This window comes from Apteryx rowi, unplaced genomic scaffold, assembly GCF_003343035.1.
Source record: "Apteryx rowi isolate R43461 unplaced genomic scaffold, aptRow1 scaffold_60, whole genome shotgun sequence".
NCBI classification, from domain to species: Eukaryota; Metazoa; Chordata; class Aves; order Apterygiformes; family Apterygidae; genus Apteryx; species Apteryx rowi.
Window position 1 is genome coordinate 2,442,904 of NW_020450872.1, and position 19,437 is coordinate 2,462,340.

The window sequence follows — 19,437 nt, forward strand, 5'->3', positions numbered from 1 at the left end:
CCAAGACCTTCCTTGACTTAGCACTACTTGGGACTAGCTGAGTTCACAGAGTCCAGTTTGGAGCAGTCTGCGATTCAGTTACACTGTGCAATAAAAAGACAGACTAAGACTATTTAAAAACAACAATGAATAATTTGTAATTAACTCTAATAATCAATGGTGTTCATTTTTTCTCTCTCTTACCTGTTTACTGCCATGCTTGTCAGAACTGAAATCCCACTTACCTGTCAACTGAATTTGTTTTGGGGCTATGTCCCAGACGGTGTAAAGAGTTGTGTTAAGCTTACACTTTCACACCTGAAGAGGTTGGTTGCTTGGGGATTTTTCTGTGTTTTCTGAGCCTTTAGCAGTTGGATTAACTGGCTGGGTAATGCCATAAAGGTCTTTGTGTGGGGAGACAGTCATTTCCTTCCATCCATACAAATACTGTAAAACTTGTAAATATGCCCCCCATTTGGCACATTTGCCAACATATTTTCCAGAACTGTATTTTCTCAGAGTAACTGAGAAAGTGTTTCAAGTGATTTTACCACCAATAACTCTAGGGAAGGGAGGGCAAAGAGCATCCTCCATGAAACAATGAAAAAACCATCTCCGCATCAGTAACATATGCATCCAACACTATGAAGCTTAACAGGTTTGTGAGCAGGGCTCACAACCTGTTCAATGACGAGGAGAAATCTCTTTGCTGTGCAATGGAACAATTTCATCATCTTTCAAGACCCTTCTCTTGGCTTCTCCTGTAGCAAAGAGAACTAGCGCCAACGGGAACTATGACTTGCAGTTTAGTGAGGAAAGGAATATTGCCAATACAGTTTTAGATGATTCTGTAAACAAGAGCTTGCTTTACTAAACCAGTGTCTCTGGTGCAAGTGTAGTAAGAGTATTAGTGCAGTATTAGCTAGTAACAGCACAGGGAAGGGCTTCAAGCCTTCGCTGAGAAAAACTCACAACTCACTTGTGGCTTTGCCTTTCACATGTAAGGCAGCCATACCAGAACTATGCCAACAAACCTTACTGTATTGTTAACCTCCCATATTCACTCCACTCATCATCCCTTTTAAAATTTCGCACACTGAGTCTTTATAAGTCTGGAGAGGGACAATCATACTGAAAGTTGCATTTGAGTTTGCAGATCAAATCCTTTCTTCCACTATTCATTATCTGCACCTTATTTGCACATTAATCATATGTCAGTCTCAATGTCGCAATGACTGGTGAACGGGCCAATAGCTACACCTCCATTTCATTCCAGCAGTTTCAGCAAAGGTTTCACCCTGAGCTGGAGTGAAAGGCTGTTCTACACACTAGCAGCTCGAGATCATAGTAAATGTACAGAATTGATGTATGAAAGACCCAAGTCCCCAAAACCTGTTTCTCCCTTTCCTGGGTGCTTTACAAATAGAAAAAAGAAAAAAGAAAAAAAAAATAGTCATTTGAGGAACTGTATATATAATATAGACACAGAAAGGTAGGAAAGGGTAAAAATGAAAGTCACTCTTGTATTGAAAATAATGAACGGAAAATGTTAAAGTAAAAGTGGAGACAGGAAGGAAAATCACAAATTATTCTCAACAGGGGAAAAAGCAGCAATTCCAAAATTAGTCTTCAACTTCAAAAAGAGATGTTATGTCTTCAAAATAGGACATGCAAGTTTTTGAATGAAAGAACACGAATTAAAAAGAAGAAATAAAAAATATATACATTAGGATATCCTAATTTGATTTTAAGCTGTCTTTCTTGTATTGTTCTTTAAACACACACTTTCAGCTCTGCAGAAGTACTGTGTTTTATCCTGTTAGCTTATTGCATGCGCACATTCTGAGAGAGCTGTGCTGCTACAAATATAAGAGGGAAACACAGATATGCAACAGTCTGTTTTTTCCTGTGACTCTGGCTGTTCCCAATCACATCCGCTACCCAGGGAACAAACTTGCCTTCTGTAATCGCATAATAGAGCAAATACTCAGAGTATGATTTGCACTGATGGAGTTATACTATCATATGTTTGCCTGTGTTATACTGCTAATGGTTGACTCAAGACTGCCACAATTTTACCTGTAATTGTAGCTAATCTATTATCTACAAAAACTAAAGCAGATAAAAGACTGAGGATCATTTCCTCTTACAAAACTTTTTTTTGTGTATTTTAACTTCCTGTCTAGCACTGAATTACAATTACACACACTGTATTTCAATTTTATATATTATTCTGTTCTATGGATCTTTTTTATTTTAGAAAGTGTTCCCAACTGTACACAGCTCTATCAGCTGCTCTTTGCTAGGCATACCACTGAAAGAGCAAGGAAAAGAATTATTTCAAAATGCATACATATGCAAAATGGATTTAGTGAGCACTAAAAAAGCTACATTTAGTTGTTTTTCACACTGTACTTTCTGCAGCGTTTTATGTGTAAACACTGCAGAAAAGAGACATTTCAAAGAGAGGAAAAGTGATTATTGAATTGAACCTATTACACAATATGATCATTTTACAGAACACTAAAGGGGAAGTTCTTAAGCACTGCAGGAGGTTTTATTGTAAAATGTAATTTTTCGGCAGGCATTAATGCTCCCACCTGTTTCTTTTTGTGTCACACTTTTTATAACACCAATTTCCCTACTCTCTGCAAAATACTAAAAAAATAAAAAAGCATGGAAGGTCCGAGCTGCAAAATGAAGATACAGCCTCTCAGACAGCCAAGATGTTTAATACAAGCTGAAATTTAATCTATTAACTCTACATGCTGTATCTCAGTAAAAATGTTACCCGCTTCTTAATATATTATCTACTGCATCACAGCATAATTCCACAGTGGAGTTGCAACGCCAATGCAATATTGGTGTAGAAGGTTACAAGCTGAATATTTACATAATCCTTTAAAATAATTGACTTTTTGTTGCAAAGACAAACTACCTATCTGGAAGGTTTCCGTAGGCATATTCTTCTTTACAATTCATATGATATTCTTCATAAGATTTTAGAACATTTTACTGAAAATGAACACTCATTCAACGTAGCATAGAACATATGCCTACTAAATCAATGCAGAAGATATCATTAGGATGAACTCCTTGAAAACGCTAATAATTTAAAAATTGGCCCAATATCCAAAGAAAGTAATTACAGCAGTCATGACAAAGTGCTGGCCAGTGTTGCCAAGTTTGGCTTCAACAGAGATTTGGGCTGGCATCAGTGACTATTGCCTACAATTCTTTTAAAAATAAACTCGGTATGGAATTTGGATACTGAAAAATGTATTATAAACAGTTACATATATTCTGATCTAGAAAAGTTCTTACACTGCCTATGTCACATAGCACAGTCCAGCAATGTCCCCAAAAATGTGGTGAGTGTGCATTGTCCATGGTTCATTTTCTCTTTACCTTTCCCAGTAGAAGAGTTCTGAATGTAATACTTAACACCAATAAGGTTTCCTTATATATACACTGCTGCCTACATGGGTGGAGAAACTGGATGCTTAACTGGTCTACAAAGTTCTGATATCGTATTTCAGAGAATACTCCAATCTTGGTTCACGATATGGAACTGCTGTATGGTTGACAAGAACCATGGAATACAGGGTGATTAGAATTAACTGATATGAGTTACAGCACATCAGATCAAGTCAAGGGTAGGTTGTTTATAAGTTAATAATCACCTACTCAAATGCAATCAGTTCCTCTTGAAGAAAATGGAAAATCATACTTCTCCAAACAGAAAAGAATATATAAAGTAAAATTCCTAAATAGGATAAAGAAAGAAAGATGAAAAAGTACTGTTAAAAAAAAAGAAGAAGAAGAAGAAACTTTGAAGAAACAAGAATAAGGAGGAAAGACAGAGACAGGATAGAAAGACCTATATTTGTAGGAGACAGGTTCTCTTTAATTGCTGAACAAGTCAAGGTCAGAGAAAGGCAACTTGGAACAGACAGAGAGAGGTTACAAGTTTCAGCAGAAAATCCCTATGTTGAAGGAGAAAAATAGGAGATTCTGACCTAATCTGAGAGCTCTTCCACAATAACAAGGAATACAAGGCTGAGAAATGTGAGAAGGGGTTCTTAGCTTTGTCTGAGTCTATGTCCAATACAATATTTTGTCCTATATACATAAGCATTTACTTAAGAATATATTTATAGAAACTTGTCCAAAGTTGTGTGTGACTTGTGCCCTTGGAAAGTTAATTGTAAACTCAGAGTGCTCGGAAGGCAGACATGTGAGAAAAAATATATATTTCAGTTCCTGAGAGTTATTAGGAGGTCAATGCTAGCTCTGGGATCAAAGAGGCAGGGGAGTGTTTCCGTTTGTTAAATGAATAGTGGTTATGACAAAATTGAAAAACACTCATCTTAGTGCTTAAAATAATGATTGTCCAGATCTAAACACAAACAGTGGAAGTCCAATATTTAACTTTCCTTCTTTCTGTTAACCTACTTGCTTTCTGTTGTAGGTGCTCCTTTCCAGAGAAACCCGGAATTAGACTTTTATGATTTAGGATGTCCCATGAACGAATATGCGTAAAGCTTAAGAGAGAAATACTTTCCACATTCATATTTTACTAGAATAATATTTCATCCTGGATATGGACAAACTCATTCAATTTTCCAAATCATTAATATTTATTGATACTGTCTGAGCATCCAGCTTGGGCTGTGGATTCATTCTGCCAGGTCATTTATAAACACAGAAACATGTATACTTTTCCAAAATCATTATGATAATTCATATTATAGGTGGAGCTGACACTAGCATTCCTTCCTAGGCTGCCAGGTATTCATTGCACAACCCAGAAACTATTCTGCAGTGAATAAAATTTATGCAGAAAATGAAATATTTTCTTACAGAACTTCCATCTTGTCTGCTAGAGAAGCTGGAAAGTGTATCACGATGAAGCAGGAAAAGAAAGAATTGCACATGGACACAAAGCTGACCATTAGACTAATGAATCAGAATCTAACCCTGCCATTACCATGTACTTTCAAAGCAGCATTGGCAGACTTCTTAAACCAAAACGTTAACAGCTGAATGTCAAATGGGTATCCACAGTTTTCTGGGTGTCTGATTTCAGACTTTTGGCATAGATTTGCAGATGTGCTAAGAACTCAGCGTTATAATTCAAACCAAAGTGGAGCTATCCTCTGAATGTGATGCAATGTTATGTCAAATACTCTCAGAAATGTAGGGGCTGTGTGTTTCATATTAGCTATAAAAAATCTGTGAGCTTTTATGTCAATTTTGATCTTCAGATTTTTTCTGCTTCAGTAAACAGGAGTAAATTGGAGGCAATTAAATACCCTAATTGTCCACAGGTGTGATAAAAATAAATGTTTTAGCATTTGCCAAGTTCTTGGATGCCATGGGGAGGAAACACACGAACACCTATGAAGAAATTACTTCTCGTATTTTAATTCCATGTTCTGAGGGCCTGCATCAAATAAGATCAGAGTCATACAGATCACTCATAGCTACTATTGCTATTCCACTGACAGAGTCAGGAATCCTCTTCAAAGATTATACCCTGCCCCTAATGATAGAATTTTCAGGAAACAAAGTGTTATATTTCTTACAGTATAATGTAAGACCAGAAATTCAAATGGGTCACTYCTAGCAGTTTTCAAAAGGTCTTCCTGAGTTTTGGAGGTTTTTCCACTTGGAATCAGTTTGAACTAAGGTAATTATTCTGCGGAAGGAAGAGATTTTCTATTCTTTTCTCGCTGCTACATTTTATCCTTGGACCCAAGACAAAACTATTCATGAAACAAATAATTTTCTAACTACCAAACACTTGAAAACTATAGGGAAATGACTAGATCTGTGAATGAAGGGAGAGCAGTGGATGTTGTCTGCCTTGCCTTAAGGAAAATTTTGGACATGGTCTCCTACCATACTCGTTTATCCAGGCTGGGATGTTGCATTTGTTCTGGCTGAGTGGACTACTAAATGGGTGAAAAACTGGCTGGACTGCTGGGCTCAAAGGGTAGCCGTTAGCAGCTGAAACTCTACCTAGCAGCTGTTACAAGCAGAGTTCTTCAGGAGTCTATCTTGGGACCTGTCCTGTTTAATATCTTTATCAAAGACCCATGTGAGAAGGTGGAACGTACCCTCATTAAGCTTGTGGATGAGATCAAAGTGGGCATTGCAGTCAGTCTACTTGAGGGGAGAGCCACCATGCAGAGGGACCTACGCAGGCTGGAGGAATGGCCCCATAGGAACCTCATGAAATTAGTAAAGACAGATGCAAAGTCCTGCACCTGTGCCAAAAAGGACCTCTGGGTCCTGGTTAATAGTATGCTATGAGGCAGCATGAGTCCAGGCTCAGGTGCTTTCAGATAACTAAATCCTAGTTAACTAACTTTACTAAGTCTTCTTTTTTCAGCCTAGAGCCCTATCAGGTCCTTCTTGGGTGAAACAGCAACTTTGTGGGGTCACTGACAGAATATTATTGTGTATTTCTCTGTTGTTTTTAGCATTTCTTTCCATCAGCCTTTGCAAAATGTTTGCCTCACTTCAGGGAGTCTTTTTCAAGGAATATTAGAAAAGATGGATCTTCATGTTTCATTTGCTGTGGTGACACCACACACATAGCTTACAAAAGTTTTACAGTGTTCTAAGTTTATTTGGCATGCCCTCATTATTAAAATGAGATGATTTTTCTGATATTAAAATATTTATTTGACCACATTTTAGATTATTGTGTACTTACAATATCAGTGTTTATTACTGATCATGCTTTCCTCTATTACCTTTTTCATGATCCTAAAAATAATGTTATACTGGTGAAGAATACATATGGGAACCTTCTCCTGAAATAAAAACTTGGTGTTTTTTCAGTATTGTATCCAAAACTGAACTTTCATAGCTTTATAAGCCTACTCAATGCATTAATAATTACCACAGTAAGCAGACATTTGGCAGAGAAAGTATTCCTTGATATCTTTTCTAGCTGCAGAGCATTAAGTTTCCTACTACAAGAATCTTTCAGCCTTGACCAAAAAAAAAAAAAAATCTTATAACAGGCCACACACTGTTCCTTTCCTGCTCCTGAAGTCTGGACACAGGCTACCTTCAACTGCTGCTCAGTACTCCAGCTATTCAGGGAAGTCTGCACATTGGTTGACAAAGAATGACTGCTAAATATGTCCTAAAACATGCCTTTACGCCTTTCTGAAGTAAAAGATAGCTTTCCAGTTTATTTCAACAAGGCCAAATTTTCACTCTCCATTAGTCAACCAACTATTTTATGATACCTTTGAGCTGCATGAATAGATATTTCTCAACTGCACACAGGAGACAGGCAATTCCCGCTTTGTTTCCTGTGCACTAATTATTCCATTACAGTTTGAGGTACTTCCTGAAAAGACACTGACTTGCTAAAAACATATTTCATATGTGCCTGAGAATATTAAAAATGGAACTTTTCTTTCATTGTGTTTTACTTTTGAGTTCAGCTTTGGATCTGTTTTGAGTCACTACAATATATTGTTCTGTTAAAATGAAATGATACATAGAAGCCACAACTTGCAATTAGAAAATATTGGCTCTTAAAATCTTTGTTAATACAGGCAAAAGTACAGACAACAGTGCTAATGGTCATTTTGCTCTTTGTTTTTAAAACAGCTGACTTTGCTTATTAAAAAAAAAAAAACCTCAACGTGTTGTCATGCAATATGATTTTATTTCTAAAGCTGTAAGTCCAGACAATGCAAATGAGTTCATTAAAAGGATATGTGTTACTTCTGGAGCCTAATCACATTTCCTTTTTTGGAAAATGAACATAATCTAGGTAAAACTACACTAACCTAAAAAAAAAATTAATAATAAATAAGGAAGAGATTCTGACACCTTACGGCCATACTAGACTAGTTTATTTAGAAAAATGTCATAGCCTGACGACTGTCTGGGATCCAGTCAAAAATTCTGGAAAAGAAAAAATAGCTCTAAGGACTGAAAAGACAAGAGATTAGCTTCAATCTGGTTTGAAAATATACAACAGTCACACCAAGGAGGAATGTGATATTGAACAAATACAGCCACGTGGTCTTGACCTAAGTTATGCTAAGAAATGGCTAAACACTTTTATCTACAACTGAAGAAACAGAAATCATTATTATTAAAATTTTCAAGAGGGTGAACAAACCAACAACCGAGTCCAGCATAAAAAGAGACTTACCTGGCACAAATGCAAGTCCAAAAGAAAACTCTAAATCTGGTCTACCAAATGGCCGTCAATCAATCAAATAACAGCATTAAAAAGATACATATTGAAATGCTGAACACTAAACTTATGTTTGTCAAACACAAACCTATAGCTGGTCATAAGATTTGAATTTAATGACTAGGGTAAGACAGAGAAAAAATTACTGACTTTCAGTAAGAGGATAAGAAACGTCAGAGTTATGTGTCTGTGCGGTTCCACTATTTCCACACTCTGCTACAGTGATGGAGAAGCCTTCTAAAAAAACACCATAATGCTGATGGAGAGAATATCATCCCCTATTTATTTTTCAGCATCTTACAGACAAACCGGCTTATCATTTGATTATCATTCAGTATTCCACATGTAGAACAGAGAGACTACTGCGTTTTGACTTTGCACATTTTCAGTTGTAATTACATTTTGTTTTGCTTTTGACCAAACTTATTCCAACTGTAGGAATAATTAAGACTGAAGAAGAATATCTGAAGCATCATCATATGCATTTAAAATATCCATTCTAGGAAATAAAAATAAGAAACAAAGAAAGAAGAAGAAACAAAGAAACGTAAGAAACAGAGAGAAAGAAACAAAACCACTCCTAACACACTTAAGAAACAAAAAATACGCATATGCTTTTTTCCTTTCCCCCAATGGAAAAATTAAATTGAAAATGTCATCTCTTTATACATAAAATATTCCAAACATCAGCTTTTCACATTTGTTTAGAACTGGTGCCCCAGGTTCCACACAAACTGGACTAGAACATCATCAAATCCAGAGATCTAAATCCCTAAGTGTAACTTGAATTTTTTAAAGAATTTGATGCTAGATCCTGGAGGGACTAAACTTAGCCAGAGTTACATAGGGAAGCAAGAGATTTCTCTTTTGAAAGACACTGCATAAGGCCTCCCCTTATTATCTTACCATTGCCAGTCTGACTCGACATCACGGTCAGTAGGGTCATCCTCACCACGTGGGACATGAAACATATTCAATCAGAGCCCCAAAGGGCCAGCCCAAGGGCTGACTGCTCTTGCAATAGCCTCCCCGGCATCTCTTTGGCAGCCAAGGCAACCTTCCTCTTCACTGGCCACAACACGTACTCCAGAGAAAACGGTGGCAGAGCCTGTATAAACTTGCAACACCTTAGCAATCCCCCGCACAGCCTGGCTTTGCAAAAGCATTGCAGAACACACAGCAAACCTGGCCTGCTCTTTTTATGGGTCTCACTGCGCTGTTACAGCAGCAACAGAATCTTTACCTGGAAGAACAGCTCCTGCTTCCAAACTAATTCTCCTACTAGTAATATGCACAAAGCCTGAATGGGAGTCAGAGCTATTCTCATCCTCATAGTGATGAGCAGAGAGGTAAAACAGCAAGGTTATTGAATTTGTGGATCCCTTCTTACTCCCCCCTCACGCTGCCTCCCCAGATCATCTTCCCATCTTCCTCTCTGCCACCTCTGCCCAGTCCCACTTCTCTTCTGCCCCTCAGCCCATTTGGCAGACTTGTACCACCACACTGCTAAGTCGACACTAAGACCAGGAAGGTGAAGCAACACCCTTTTGTAGCAACAAGGGACCTTAGAGTTTGGGATAATTCCAGCCAGCCTGGCACATTTTGGCAATTGATGCTGCACACATCCAGGTGCCTGATGCCATTTTTTCTCTTGTCCAAAGCCATGGCCATTGACAGGCCAAGCCAAATCTTATACCCTGAAGAAGGGCCTTAGCTCTCAAATTCTCACAGCTTGAAGACAGTTGTTTCTCATCTCTCTGACAATTCTCTAGAGAATGATGCTTAAGGGGGAGATGCAGAAGACAGACAGTTGATTTCCCAAGATGCCAGTCTGAGCAAAGTTCCCCTCCCACTCCCTGCTAAAAGGCAAGAGTTAGGCAGGGCTTTTCCTGAGGGCTATGTTGTAGCTTTGAAAGACGATATAAGGGTATCCACGATGTACATGGTTTGAGGGACAGAATCACTGCAAGGAGGAGCTTGGTGAGATGCGAGATGTGGCAAGTATATTTTAGTTTTAGCCTCATTCTGCTTTTCTCTTTGGGAAAGAATTACCCTGCAGCAGTTCTCAATATCACGAATATCACCACAGCCACAATCCTGCGTGACTCTTCCTTCATATTAATCCCTAACACCATTCTGAAGCTTTATAACATCACTCTGAGATGTAAGAGGAATGTACCTATAAGTAAGTGCTCATTCACTGGTATGACTGACTGCTGCAAACAGGAAGCCAAATATAAAGTTGACAGGAGTGTACAGAAGTTAACCCATAGCATGCAAATGGCTATGAAGGGCCGCTGGTTGATTCTGAGCTCTCCATGCAGCCCACAGCTTACCCTCCCCTTTCTTTCTCTTTACTATTTCATCACCTACTCATCTTGTGACACTGACATACTTAGGCTCTGTGGACCCCTCCAATTTCTCTCTCTCTAAGCCAGAAGGTAATCACAATGTAGGTTGGGAGCATGACATTACTGTTTCTCATGCTAAGCAACTGCAAACTGCTCCCAGGAGGATGCCTATTTATTACTGGCTCTGTGCCGTAAAAGACTGACCTAATGAAGCAATACAGAGCAGCTGATGTTGGCGGCTTTTGCTGTATGCACAATTAGAGGTGCATTTATTGGCACAAAATATTTGTGCCCCAAAGGCCACCACATACAGATGCCCTGCCTTGATAATTCTGTGGTGTGGAATTTTTCCTTGGCTGCCCTTTCAAAACCATGTGAAAAATCTGCATTTGAATCTGTTAAGGTTGCAACTGAGTCTTCTTTTGAAAAAAAACTGCATTTTTTCAGTAAATAACCTCGAATGGATCGCCATTTTATTTTTTTTTAACTAGTATCTCCTAATAGTAATATATAAAGAATATCTACAATATTTAATGTATCAAATGTAAAATATTATATATGTCAAGCTAAAACATATATTTTTTCGCATTTTTTATTAGCTTCAGAAATGACTGATTAACACCGGGGGCTACAAGAAAATCTAAAATCTGAGAATATTAATTGTCTCTTTTTGTAACAGAGTCTAACACCTTTGGCATGTGAAAAAAAGCCCATTTTTCAACAAAGATTATGAAACTGTGATTATAAGCTGTACCTAAAGTGAGATGTATCTGACCAAAAAAAAATACAGATTTAAATTTGAGATAGATATAAATATGTATATTTAGACATCTATATTTGGTCTCCCAAACTGTTGAGGTAGATAACCAGCTAAGCTGCCTAAACTCCATGTAGTCAGTGGAGAAAAAGTGCCTCAGGAAAGGTCCTGTGCAGCTCTTTCTCCAGTAGGTGCCTAGTGTAGATCAGATCAGTCATGTCATAACAGTGCCTATTTCTCTCCCCCCGAATGAAAACAGAAGYCCAGCTGAGCAGCTCAGAGGTAGACATCTACTGTGCAGATAATTAAAGATAGCTGAAATGATTTCCACACACCTAGATACTGAAGAACACCTTTCCACTTTGGTCTGAAATTTAGAGGGAGGTGAAATCACTGGAGGAACAGAACATCTAGTCAGTATTATATAAGTCTCCTGCTCCCTCCCTCCCTCCCTCCCATTACATCCACCTGTCCAAACTTCAGCTGTCTGTCTCACAAAATYAAAAAAGCACAAAACCAAGAAATTAACCCTCCAAACTTTCTTATGACTTAAAGGCTCAAAATGTGAAGGGCCAACCTGGCCCTCCCCTGAAACAAGCAACAGAGAAGTGCAATGATCCTAACCGGGAGGTTGCTGTACACTGAGGAGATAGTGACCCACCTAAGAGTTGACCTGAGTCAACTCACACAGGCACAGGCCTGTCCAGTGCTGCACATAGGGCTGCAGGAGAAACTTAGCTGGCTAATTGTAATGGAAGAGCCTGCAGGCAGCTCCCACATGGCACTGGCGATTATGTCACCTGCATCTCCTTGTCTTTATCTAAAAGGGAGGCAACAGGTTCTCATGTGAACACCCTTTTGCTTGACAATAGGTCCATCCGATGATGTATCACTCAAGGTTCCCAGTATCAGAAGGGATGGAAGATTTATCACAGAATCACAGGAGGATTTAACTGATAACATTTTATTTCACTCCTACCTTTGAATATTCTGATTAAATGTCGTATTATACTTAAAGATTTGAGTGGGCATACTTTCTTGCCAAGATCAGAAAGAACTGGCACCTACCTGGTGTACAACACTAACTAAAAATATGTAATGACCACCTCACTTAAATCTTTATGCCTACTGTGCATGTTAGCTGAATAGGGAAAATTAAGCACCTGGGGCTAGGATCCCCAAAGTCAATATGCCAAACAGTACTCTCAGCATGCAGCTGCTGACTGTTAGTCACGTGGAAAACACTGAGATGGAGAAAATCCTAAATTCCGCCTAGCCAATTGCTCACTCAGGGCAATCAGGGCTGATCTCTTCCATAAAAATAAGCACTTACACATCTTCTGCTGGATTGGAAAGAAATGGGGAACTTACTCCCTACCTCCCAATACCTGGGTGAAGGCTCAAAGGCTATTCTATAAATGGGTAGTTCTTTCTCCTTCAAGTATATTATAAAAGCAAGAGGTGGCTGGAACCAAATTTTGTGAGCGCACGGAAAAATGATTACACTGAGCACCATGTAAGATTAATATGAAAGACCCCCAGCGTTCTGGTCTCAAGCAGAGTAAAAGCATGAGCTAGATGTTGAGTTGCTCAGCTCAGTCAAGATTTGGACAGAATGAGTTACTTTAAAATTATATAGGCATACAATGTAAGAAAGAAAAGCACCTATGGAGTTGAAATGATGCTGGACTAAACTAAGAGCTTTTCAAAATGGAAACTTCAATTCCCAACCCTTTACCTAAATCTGACTTCAGGTTCCTACATTAGCAGTTCCATAAAGTCACTCAAGTTACACGAAGGAGAAATTCAACCTTAAGTGACATATGATTTTTGGCATGCAATTTGCACCATTTCTAGAACCAAAATATGATCACCCTATTATTTTCAAAACCATTCTAAAGCTACGTGTCATCATTCTATGCAACACTACATATTAATCTTTTGAGTATTTGGTTAATATTTAAGCAACATGACTATTTATGTTCTTCATGGGTAAATGCATAACAGCTCAACTAAAGAAGTTTCTGTTGTAAAGAGGAAGGTCTATCGTAACTATAGGGAAAACATTTTTAAAATCTTTTTAAATAGTAGATGCTGTGCAAGAGGTAGTTTCTGCAGACTTGCCTTTAAAAATACTGCTGGCAGGGATATTAATATCCAAGTAAAACAATTTATATTCTTAAAGCAGACTAAATCTTTTCAAATTCTGAAATAACCAAGTAGTCAAATTGCATATATCGTTAAAGTTCAAATTCCCTTGTAAATGACAGCTGAAGCATCCAGAAAGTTCAATATATTTTCTCTAAAGCTAGTTGATGGGGGAAGTTTTTCATGAGATGTTTTGTCTCTTCTTTTATCAGTTCAATGATGTAAACAGTGACTGATTAAGCCTGCACTCCTTTCAGGCTGATATACCTGACCGAAAAAAATCTCACAGCTCGAATTCTTCCTGAAAACTAAAATAGATGACAAAGTAAAGGACCAATCTTCTACAGACACTTAATGAAGACAGGCTTCAAGGGGTTTTCTATGCCAGCGATCACTTTACACCCCAGGACAAGACAAAAACAGCAGATTTCTGCAGCTGAAGATTGCAATCACAGCAGAATAAGGAAAATAATGAAAACATATTGCTTGTTAAATCACTTACACTGGTTTTCCTTTGGATTCACAAGTCAAAATTATAGATTGTCCTTCTTCAGGCCATGAATTGGAAGAAATGATTTTAACTAAAGGTGTATCTAGGAAGAAAAAAATAGACATCTTGTTGAAATACAAGAAAAGGATTTATTATAGAAGAGTACATTCTTCTCCATTTACAAAAGACTACACCCAAGATTTAATTTACACTTGGAGATGCTTTTATTTGAAGCCTTGTGCAATTTTCATTGTCTTCAAGAAGACAATAAAAATGACCAATGCAACTGAAACACTAAATTTTTATATCCCAAGGAAACACAAATAGAAAGCACGTGTATACTCAGAGGAAATAACTTTCTTTTCCCTGTATTCCATGCAAATGCTTTGTGTGAGTATTCCACAGACTGATACCTAACAACGGAATAAAAAATATTGAGGATGAATAACAAATACTCTGTGCCATTGTTTCTTTCTCTATTTATAGGCTGATATGATGGAATACTGCTATTAGAGAAATGAATGCAATAATATACATTTGAATAAGAGTGCTTTTATTGTTGCAGAAGCTTGAAACTCATAATAAGAAACCTACAATGGGCTTTTAGATAAAATACCTTGTTACAGTCATTTTACAGGATATTATTTCTGAAATGCAATAATGCTGCCCCTAAAACACAACCTTTTTTTTCTTTTCATCCCCAAATTTACAAAAAGAATGACTTAAATATCTGGAAAAGCCCTATACAAAAGTCTATAATTTTTCCCAAAAGCTTAAAAATACTATTCCTGTATACTGGAATTAACTTTATGCTATGACTGTAGAAAGATACACAATATAAATATTGTGAATTCATGCAGAATAAAACAGTTGATAATAGGTCTTTAATTTTTAAAACATTTTGTTAGCTGGCTTGCAAACATGTAATAATTCTCATAATCAAAATATGCTACATGAACTAAATGGGCGCCTCTTTATATGGAGAAAAAAAGATCAAAGAGAAAGAAACATCTCCACACAAAACAGTTTTTCTCCTTAGGAATTAATTAGAGAGGAAAATTTGCAGACCTAATAGGAAAATGTAACTCCTTTACTTTCCTCTATAGTTTCCTAATATAAAAACAAACTTCATCTATGGCACAAGAAACACTTTAACCTGCAAAACTAGGGTTATCCAAGTTTTGGCCCACACAATTTCCAGTTCCTATCTGATTTAGCACTGCGGTAGCAGAGTGACAAGTGACAGCACAGACATCCCATTATCAACAAAATGTGAAAGAGTATGACGCTACAAAATCAAATGGAAAAAGGATGTGCTGTAAGGATACAATCTCATACTGAGATACTAATATTTCTATTAAACACTCAATAGCACGTAAACAATTAAAAATCACAGAATCACAGAATGGTTGAGGTTGGAAGGGACCTCTGGAGATCATCTAGTCCAAGCCCCCTGCTCAAGCAGGGTCACCTACAGCAGGTTGACCAGGACTCAGTTAGGTTCTGAGTATCTCCAAGGATGGAGACTCCACAGCCTTTCTGGGCAACCTGTTCCAGTGCTCTGTCACCCTCACAGTAAACAAAAGGTTTTTTCTTAGATTCATATGGAGCTTCCTGTGTTTCAGTTTGTGCCCATTGCCTCTCATCCTGTCACCAGGCACCACTGAGAAGACTCCATCTTCTTTACACCCTCCCTTCAGATATTTATACACATTGATAAGGTCCCCACTTGAGCCTTGCCTTCTACGGGCTAAACAGTCCCAGCTCTCTCAGCCTTTCGTTATACGAGAGATGCTCCAGTTCCTTAACCATTCTAATAGCCCTTCTCTGGACTTAGTCCAGTAGCTCTCTTGTACTAGGAGCCCAGAACTGGACCCAGCACTTCAGCTGTGGCCTCACCAGTGCCATGCAGAGGGGAAGGACCACCTCTCTCAAACTTCTGGCAACATTCTGCCTAATGCAGCCCAGGATATGCATTGGCCTTCTTTGCGGCGTTGCTGGCTCATGGTCAACTTGTTGTCCACCAGGACACCCAGGGCATTCTCTACAAAGCTGCTCTCCCCGGGTCAGCCTGTACTGGTGCATGGGGTTATTCCTCCCCAGGTGCTGGACTTCACACTTCCTTTTGTTGAATTTCCTGAGGTTCCTCTCTGCCCATCTGTCCAGTCTGTAAAGGTCCCTCTGAATGGTAGAACAACCCTCTGGTGTATCAAATGCCCAGATATAAAGCTTTTTCTAACTTTGATTTTTATTTTTGGCATGTCATAATTACCAGCACTGCACAAAAAAGGGGAAGGTTTAGTGTAGACTTGTCATAATTCCACTAAAGTCATTGTTAGAGTCATTTGGATTTCAGTAGAGCTGTGCTAACATTACACCAGTAGCGAAACTGTTCCACAAGTTCACATTTTTAAGGACCCTCGAAACCATTATGCAGGCAGCTAATCCTTGGGGTTCATGCAGGCATTTGCTTCATTTTTAGCACATGCTTAAGGCACTGACCTGAAGTGCCTTGATAAATCACAGCATCAAGTACTTCTGTGATTTCAGTGGTGCTACTGGAGATGAACAAGTTACTCTCTTGACTATACATTGGACCAGAGGAACAAATTAGTATCAGACAGGAATACATGAAGGATTTAACCAAGGGATGGAGACAACTAATGCAATGAGATCAAGAGATTTCCAGAGAAATGTGAAAAAGCTAAATTTTGCATGGAAATAATAATGATAGCCAGAGGTGAGAAAAGAAATTAAAGGACCACCTAACTAGCATTTCTGGCTTAAATAATACTTAAAAAATGACCAGCATTTTATGCATTACCATAAGTGACCCAAATAAAAATTGAAGAGGGGCTTTCAGACAATTAAGCTTGCATTTGCACGGACCAATTCAGTGCTATTTCCCCCCATCTTGATACAGTTCCCATTCCTTCTTTATTTAATGCCCCAGACAGCACTCTGTTCTCCATGCACTTCTAGACAGAGCTGACTAATCCAGATTATGAAGGATCTTACATTTATGTTTCACTCTCTAAAGCACAATAAGGTTGTGTAGGAAATATGTATTTCTTTGTGGTTTTCCCTACTAATTGACTTGTACAGCAATTACTTGCTTTTTTAAAACAGGAAACATAACAATTAATTCAACGTATAGTTTTTAGTGAAGCTTACCATTTACCCTTTTATTAACAGTGCTTTAAAAAGACTGCTTGATACTCTTTTGGGTGCTTCAATCTCAGTGTTACTTTTCCCACTTCGTTTTTATGTTGGCCTTGTTTTTTCTCCAGAATTAAAATATACATTTATAAAAGGTAACAATTAAGATGAACTCATCCTCCACTTTCTCATTCACATCAATATTTAAAATTGGAAGAAATCTTTAGACTAACTGCATAAGTAACCTAAAAATGTTATTTTAACAAAGACAATAGAACCGTGCTGACTGACATTTTTCCAGAACATAAAATACCCTACATTACAAAATACTACCTCCTGTTGGAGCTGTTCATTTTACAAGTATTTGAGAAGTATAAATGTACTATATCAGTACAGTGGGCTTTAAACTGTCACACCCAGAAGTATTAATCATAACAATGGGAACACCATCTAATCTCCAGAAAACAACAATAACAGAAAACAAAGTCTAAAGAAAGAAAAGCATAGTGAGAACTGCAATACAGCAAAATAGGTTAACTTACTTTATTTTCTCTATGTCAAACAAAGTTTTCAGATTGGCTCATCAGCTCTTTTTAAGTAAAGTAGATGTGCCCCAAAAAATTTCTCCTTCGACAACCAAAACAAACACACAAAGTAGATCCTCTGTTGAGTCTCCTCTAAAGTCAGCAGAGCCGTACCAATTTATATCAATTAAGCTTAACAGAACGTTATTAATTTACTTTTTTTTTTTAGGAGTTGGCCCTGTAGTTTCATAGTAAAAGCTTATAGAACAACATTTTAAGCAGAATTCTTATGATCAAGGGACTAGTGATTAAAACTTCTTCATGGTACCTACAGATATGCACTTAGCCTGAACTGTAAGAAAGTTATCTAGAGGGTAAGTATCAGCAAAAGAGTAAGTACTGGGAAAATTTCATTAAAAAAAAAAAAGGCTCTACTTGAGCGTGGGTAATCCAGCAAGCCTGCATAGTAAAATACACTGGTTTCCATACTCAATGACTTATTTATTCAACTGCAACTCCAACAGTGTGAGAGCTGCATGGCCCTCAAGTCTTTATCTTGAATAATGAGGCACTTACAAGCTGCAATTGATTGTTTGGACCAGTCTGAGGTGAGACTCAAACATGTCTTTAGACACATAGCAAGATACCTTCATTGTTCTGCCCACCCTGTGCCAAGAACTTGACTTTCTGCTGGAAATACCAGCTTAACCGCAGTTAGATAAAAGCTAGGGATTTTTTTTTTATATACACCTTCACATTTCAGCAGACCAAAGACAAAAATTTCATTTTGGGTGCATTTCATTGCACAAGAGCAGAGAAGGCATTTCAAAGCTTTAGGCAGATTTATCTAATTTTGATCAGGCTATTTTTTTTCATAATTCCACCTATATTAGAATGGCAAATAATATCATCTTTATTTAGCAACATATAGAATTGGTAAATGCATGTGGAAAAAGGATTTCAATTTACATTGGTAATGAATGTTATCTGATACACGAAGAAATTAAACACTTCAGCACACGATTTTTGTTGTACTCCTAGCTATAACTAATGGCAACTTTAATACCCTGTGGAATTACTTTACTGATAGATCTAATCTCTTTGAAACTATTTCAACGTAAAGGTGGTTGTTATCACTCATCAGACCTTTGCTGTTAATCAGATCCCCTTTGCTAGAAGTTTTTTCTTTTGTTCAAAATGCACTTGCTATTTTTACATTGCTTCAAGTAAAAAAGAGTTTATTATTTATTTATAGTATTTTATAACCCTAAGGAATTCATAAAGCAAAGCTCTTAAAAGGTTACATGAAGGCTTAATTTTTTTCATATAAAGTAATCACATAGAAGTCACTGGAAGAGTCACACATGATAAATTATGTTAAAGCATATGTGTAAGTCCTTGACAACCACAGAGTAAAAAGGGAAGCAGAATGCACAAAACTAAACAAGTTTTTTTAAGACCATAAAGCACGTCACCAACTGAATCAGAAAATGAATGCCTAATGGCACGTTCTTGTTCCAAGATAATAAAAAGTAATTTAGCCTCTTCTTCCTAAGTAACTTTAGAAGATGAGTCCTTGGTTCTTTCAGTCCTTAGCTAATTTGATTACTAAAACTTTTCTGAATACTTTTTCATGATATTTCCAGCTACTGATTCAGTGACAAAAGCAATCTATGACCCCCATATGTCCTAGGGCATTGATCAGCAAAAGGTGTGTGGGACTAACCAGATTTCTAAAGAAAAATCATTTTATGAGAGGAAATGGTAACATTATATTAAAAGATATATTACAG

The 19,437-nt window shown here is 37.6% G+C and overlaps 1 protein-coding gene across 1 annotated transcript in view; it reads right to left on the reverse strand.

The window, feature by feature from the left end:
• CADM2 (cell adhesion molecule 2) overlaps positions 1-19,437 on the reverse strand; it is a 702,128-nt gene that overhangs the window by 81,833 nt on the left and 600,858 nt on the right. The window contains exon 7 of the mRNA XM_026083401.1: positions 13,974-14,064. Coding sequence (XP_025939186.1) covers positions 13,974-14,064 — 91 coding nt within the window. The remainder of the gene's footprint in view (positions 1-13,973; positions 14,065-19,437) is intronic.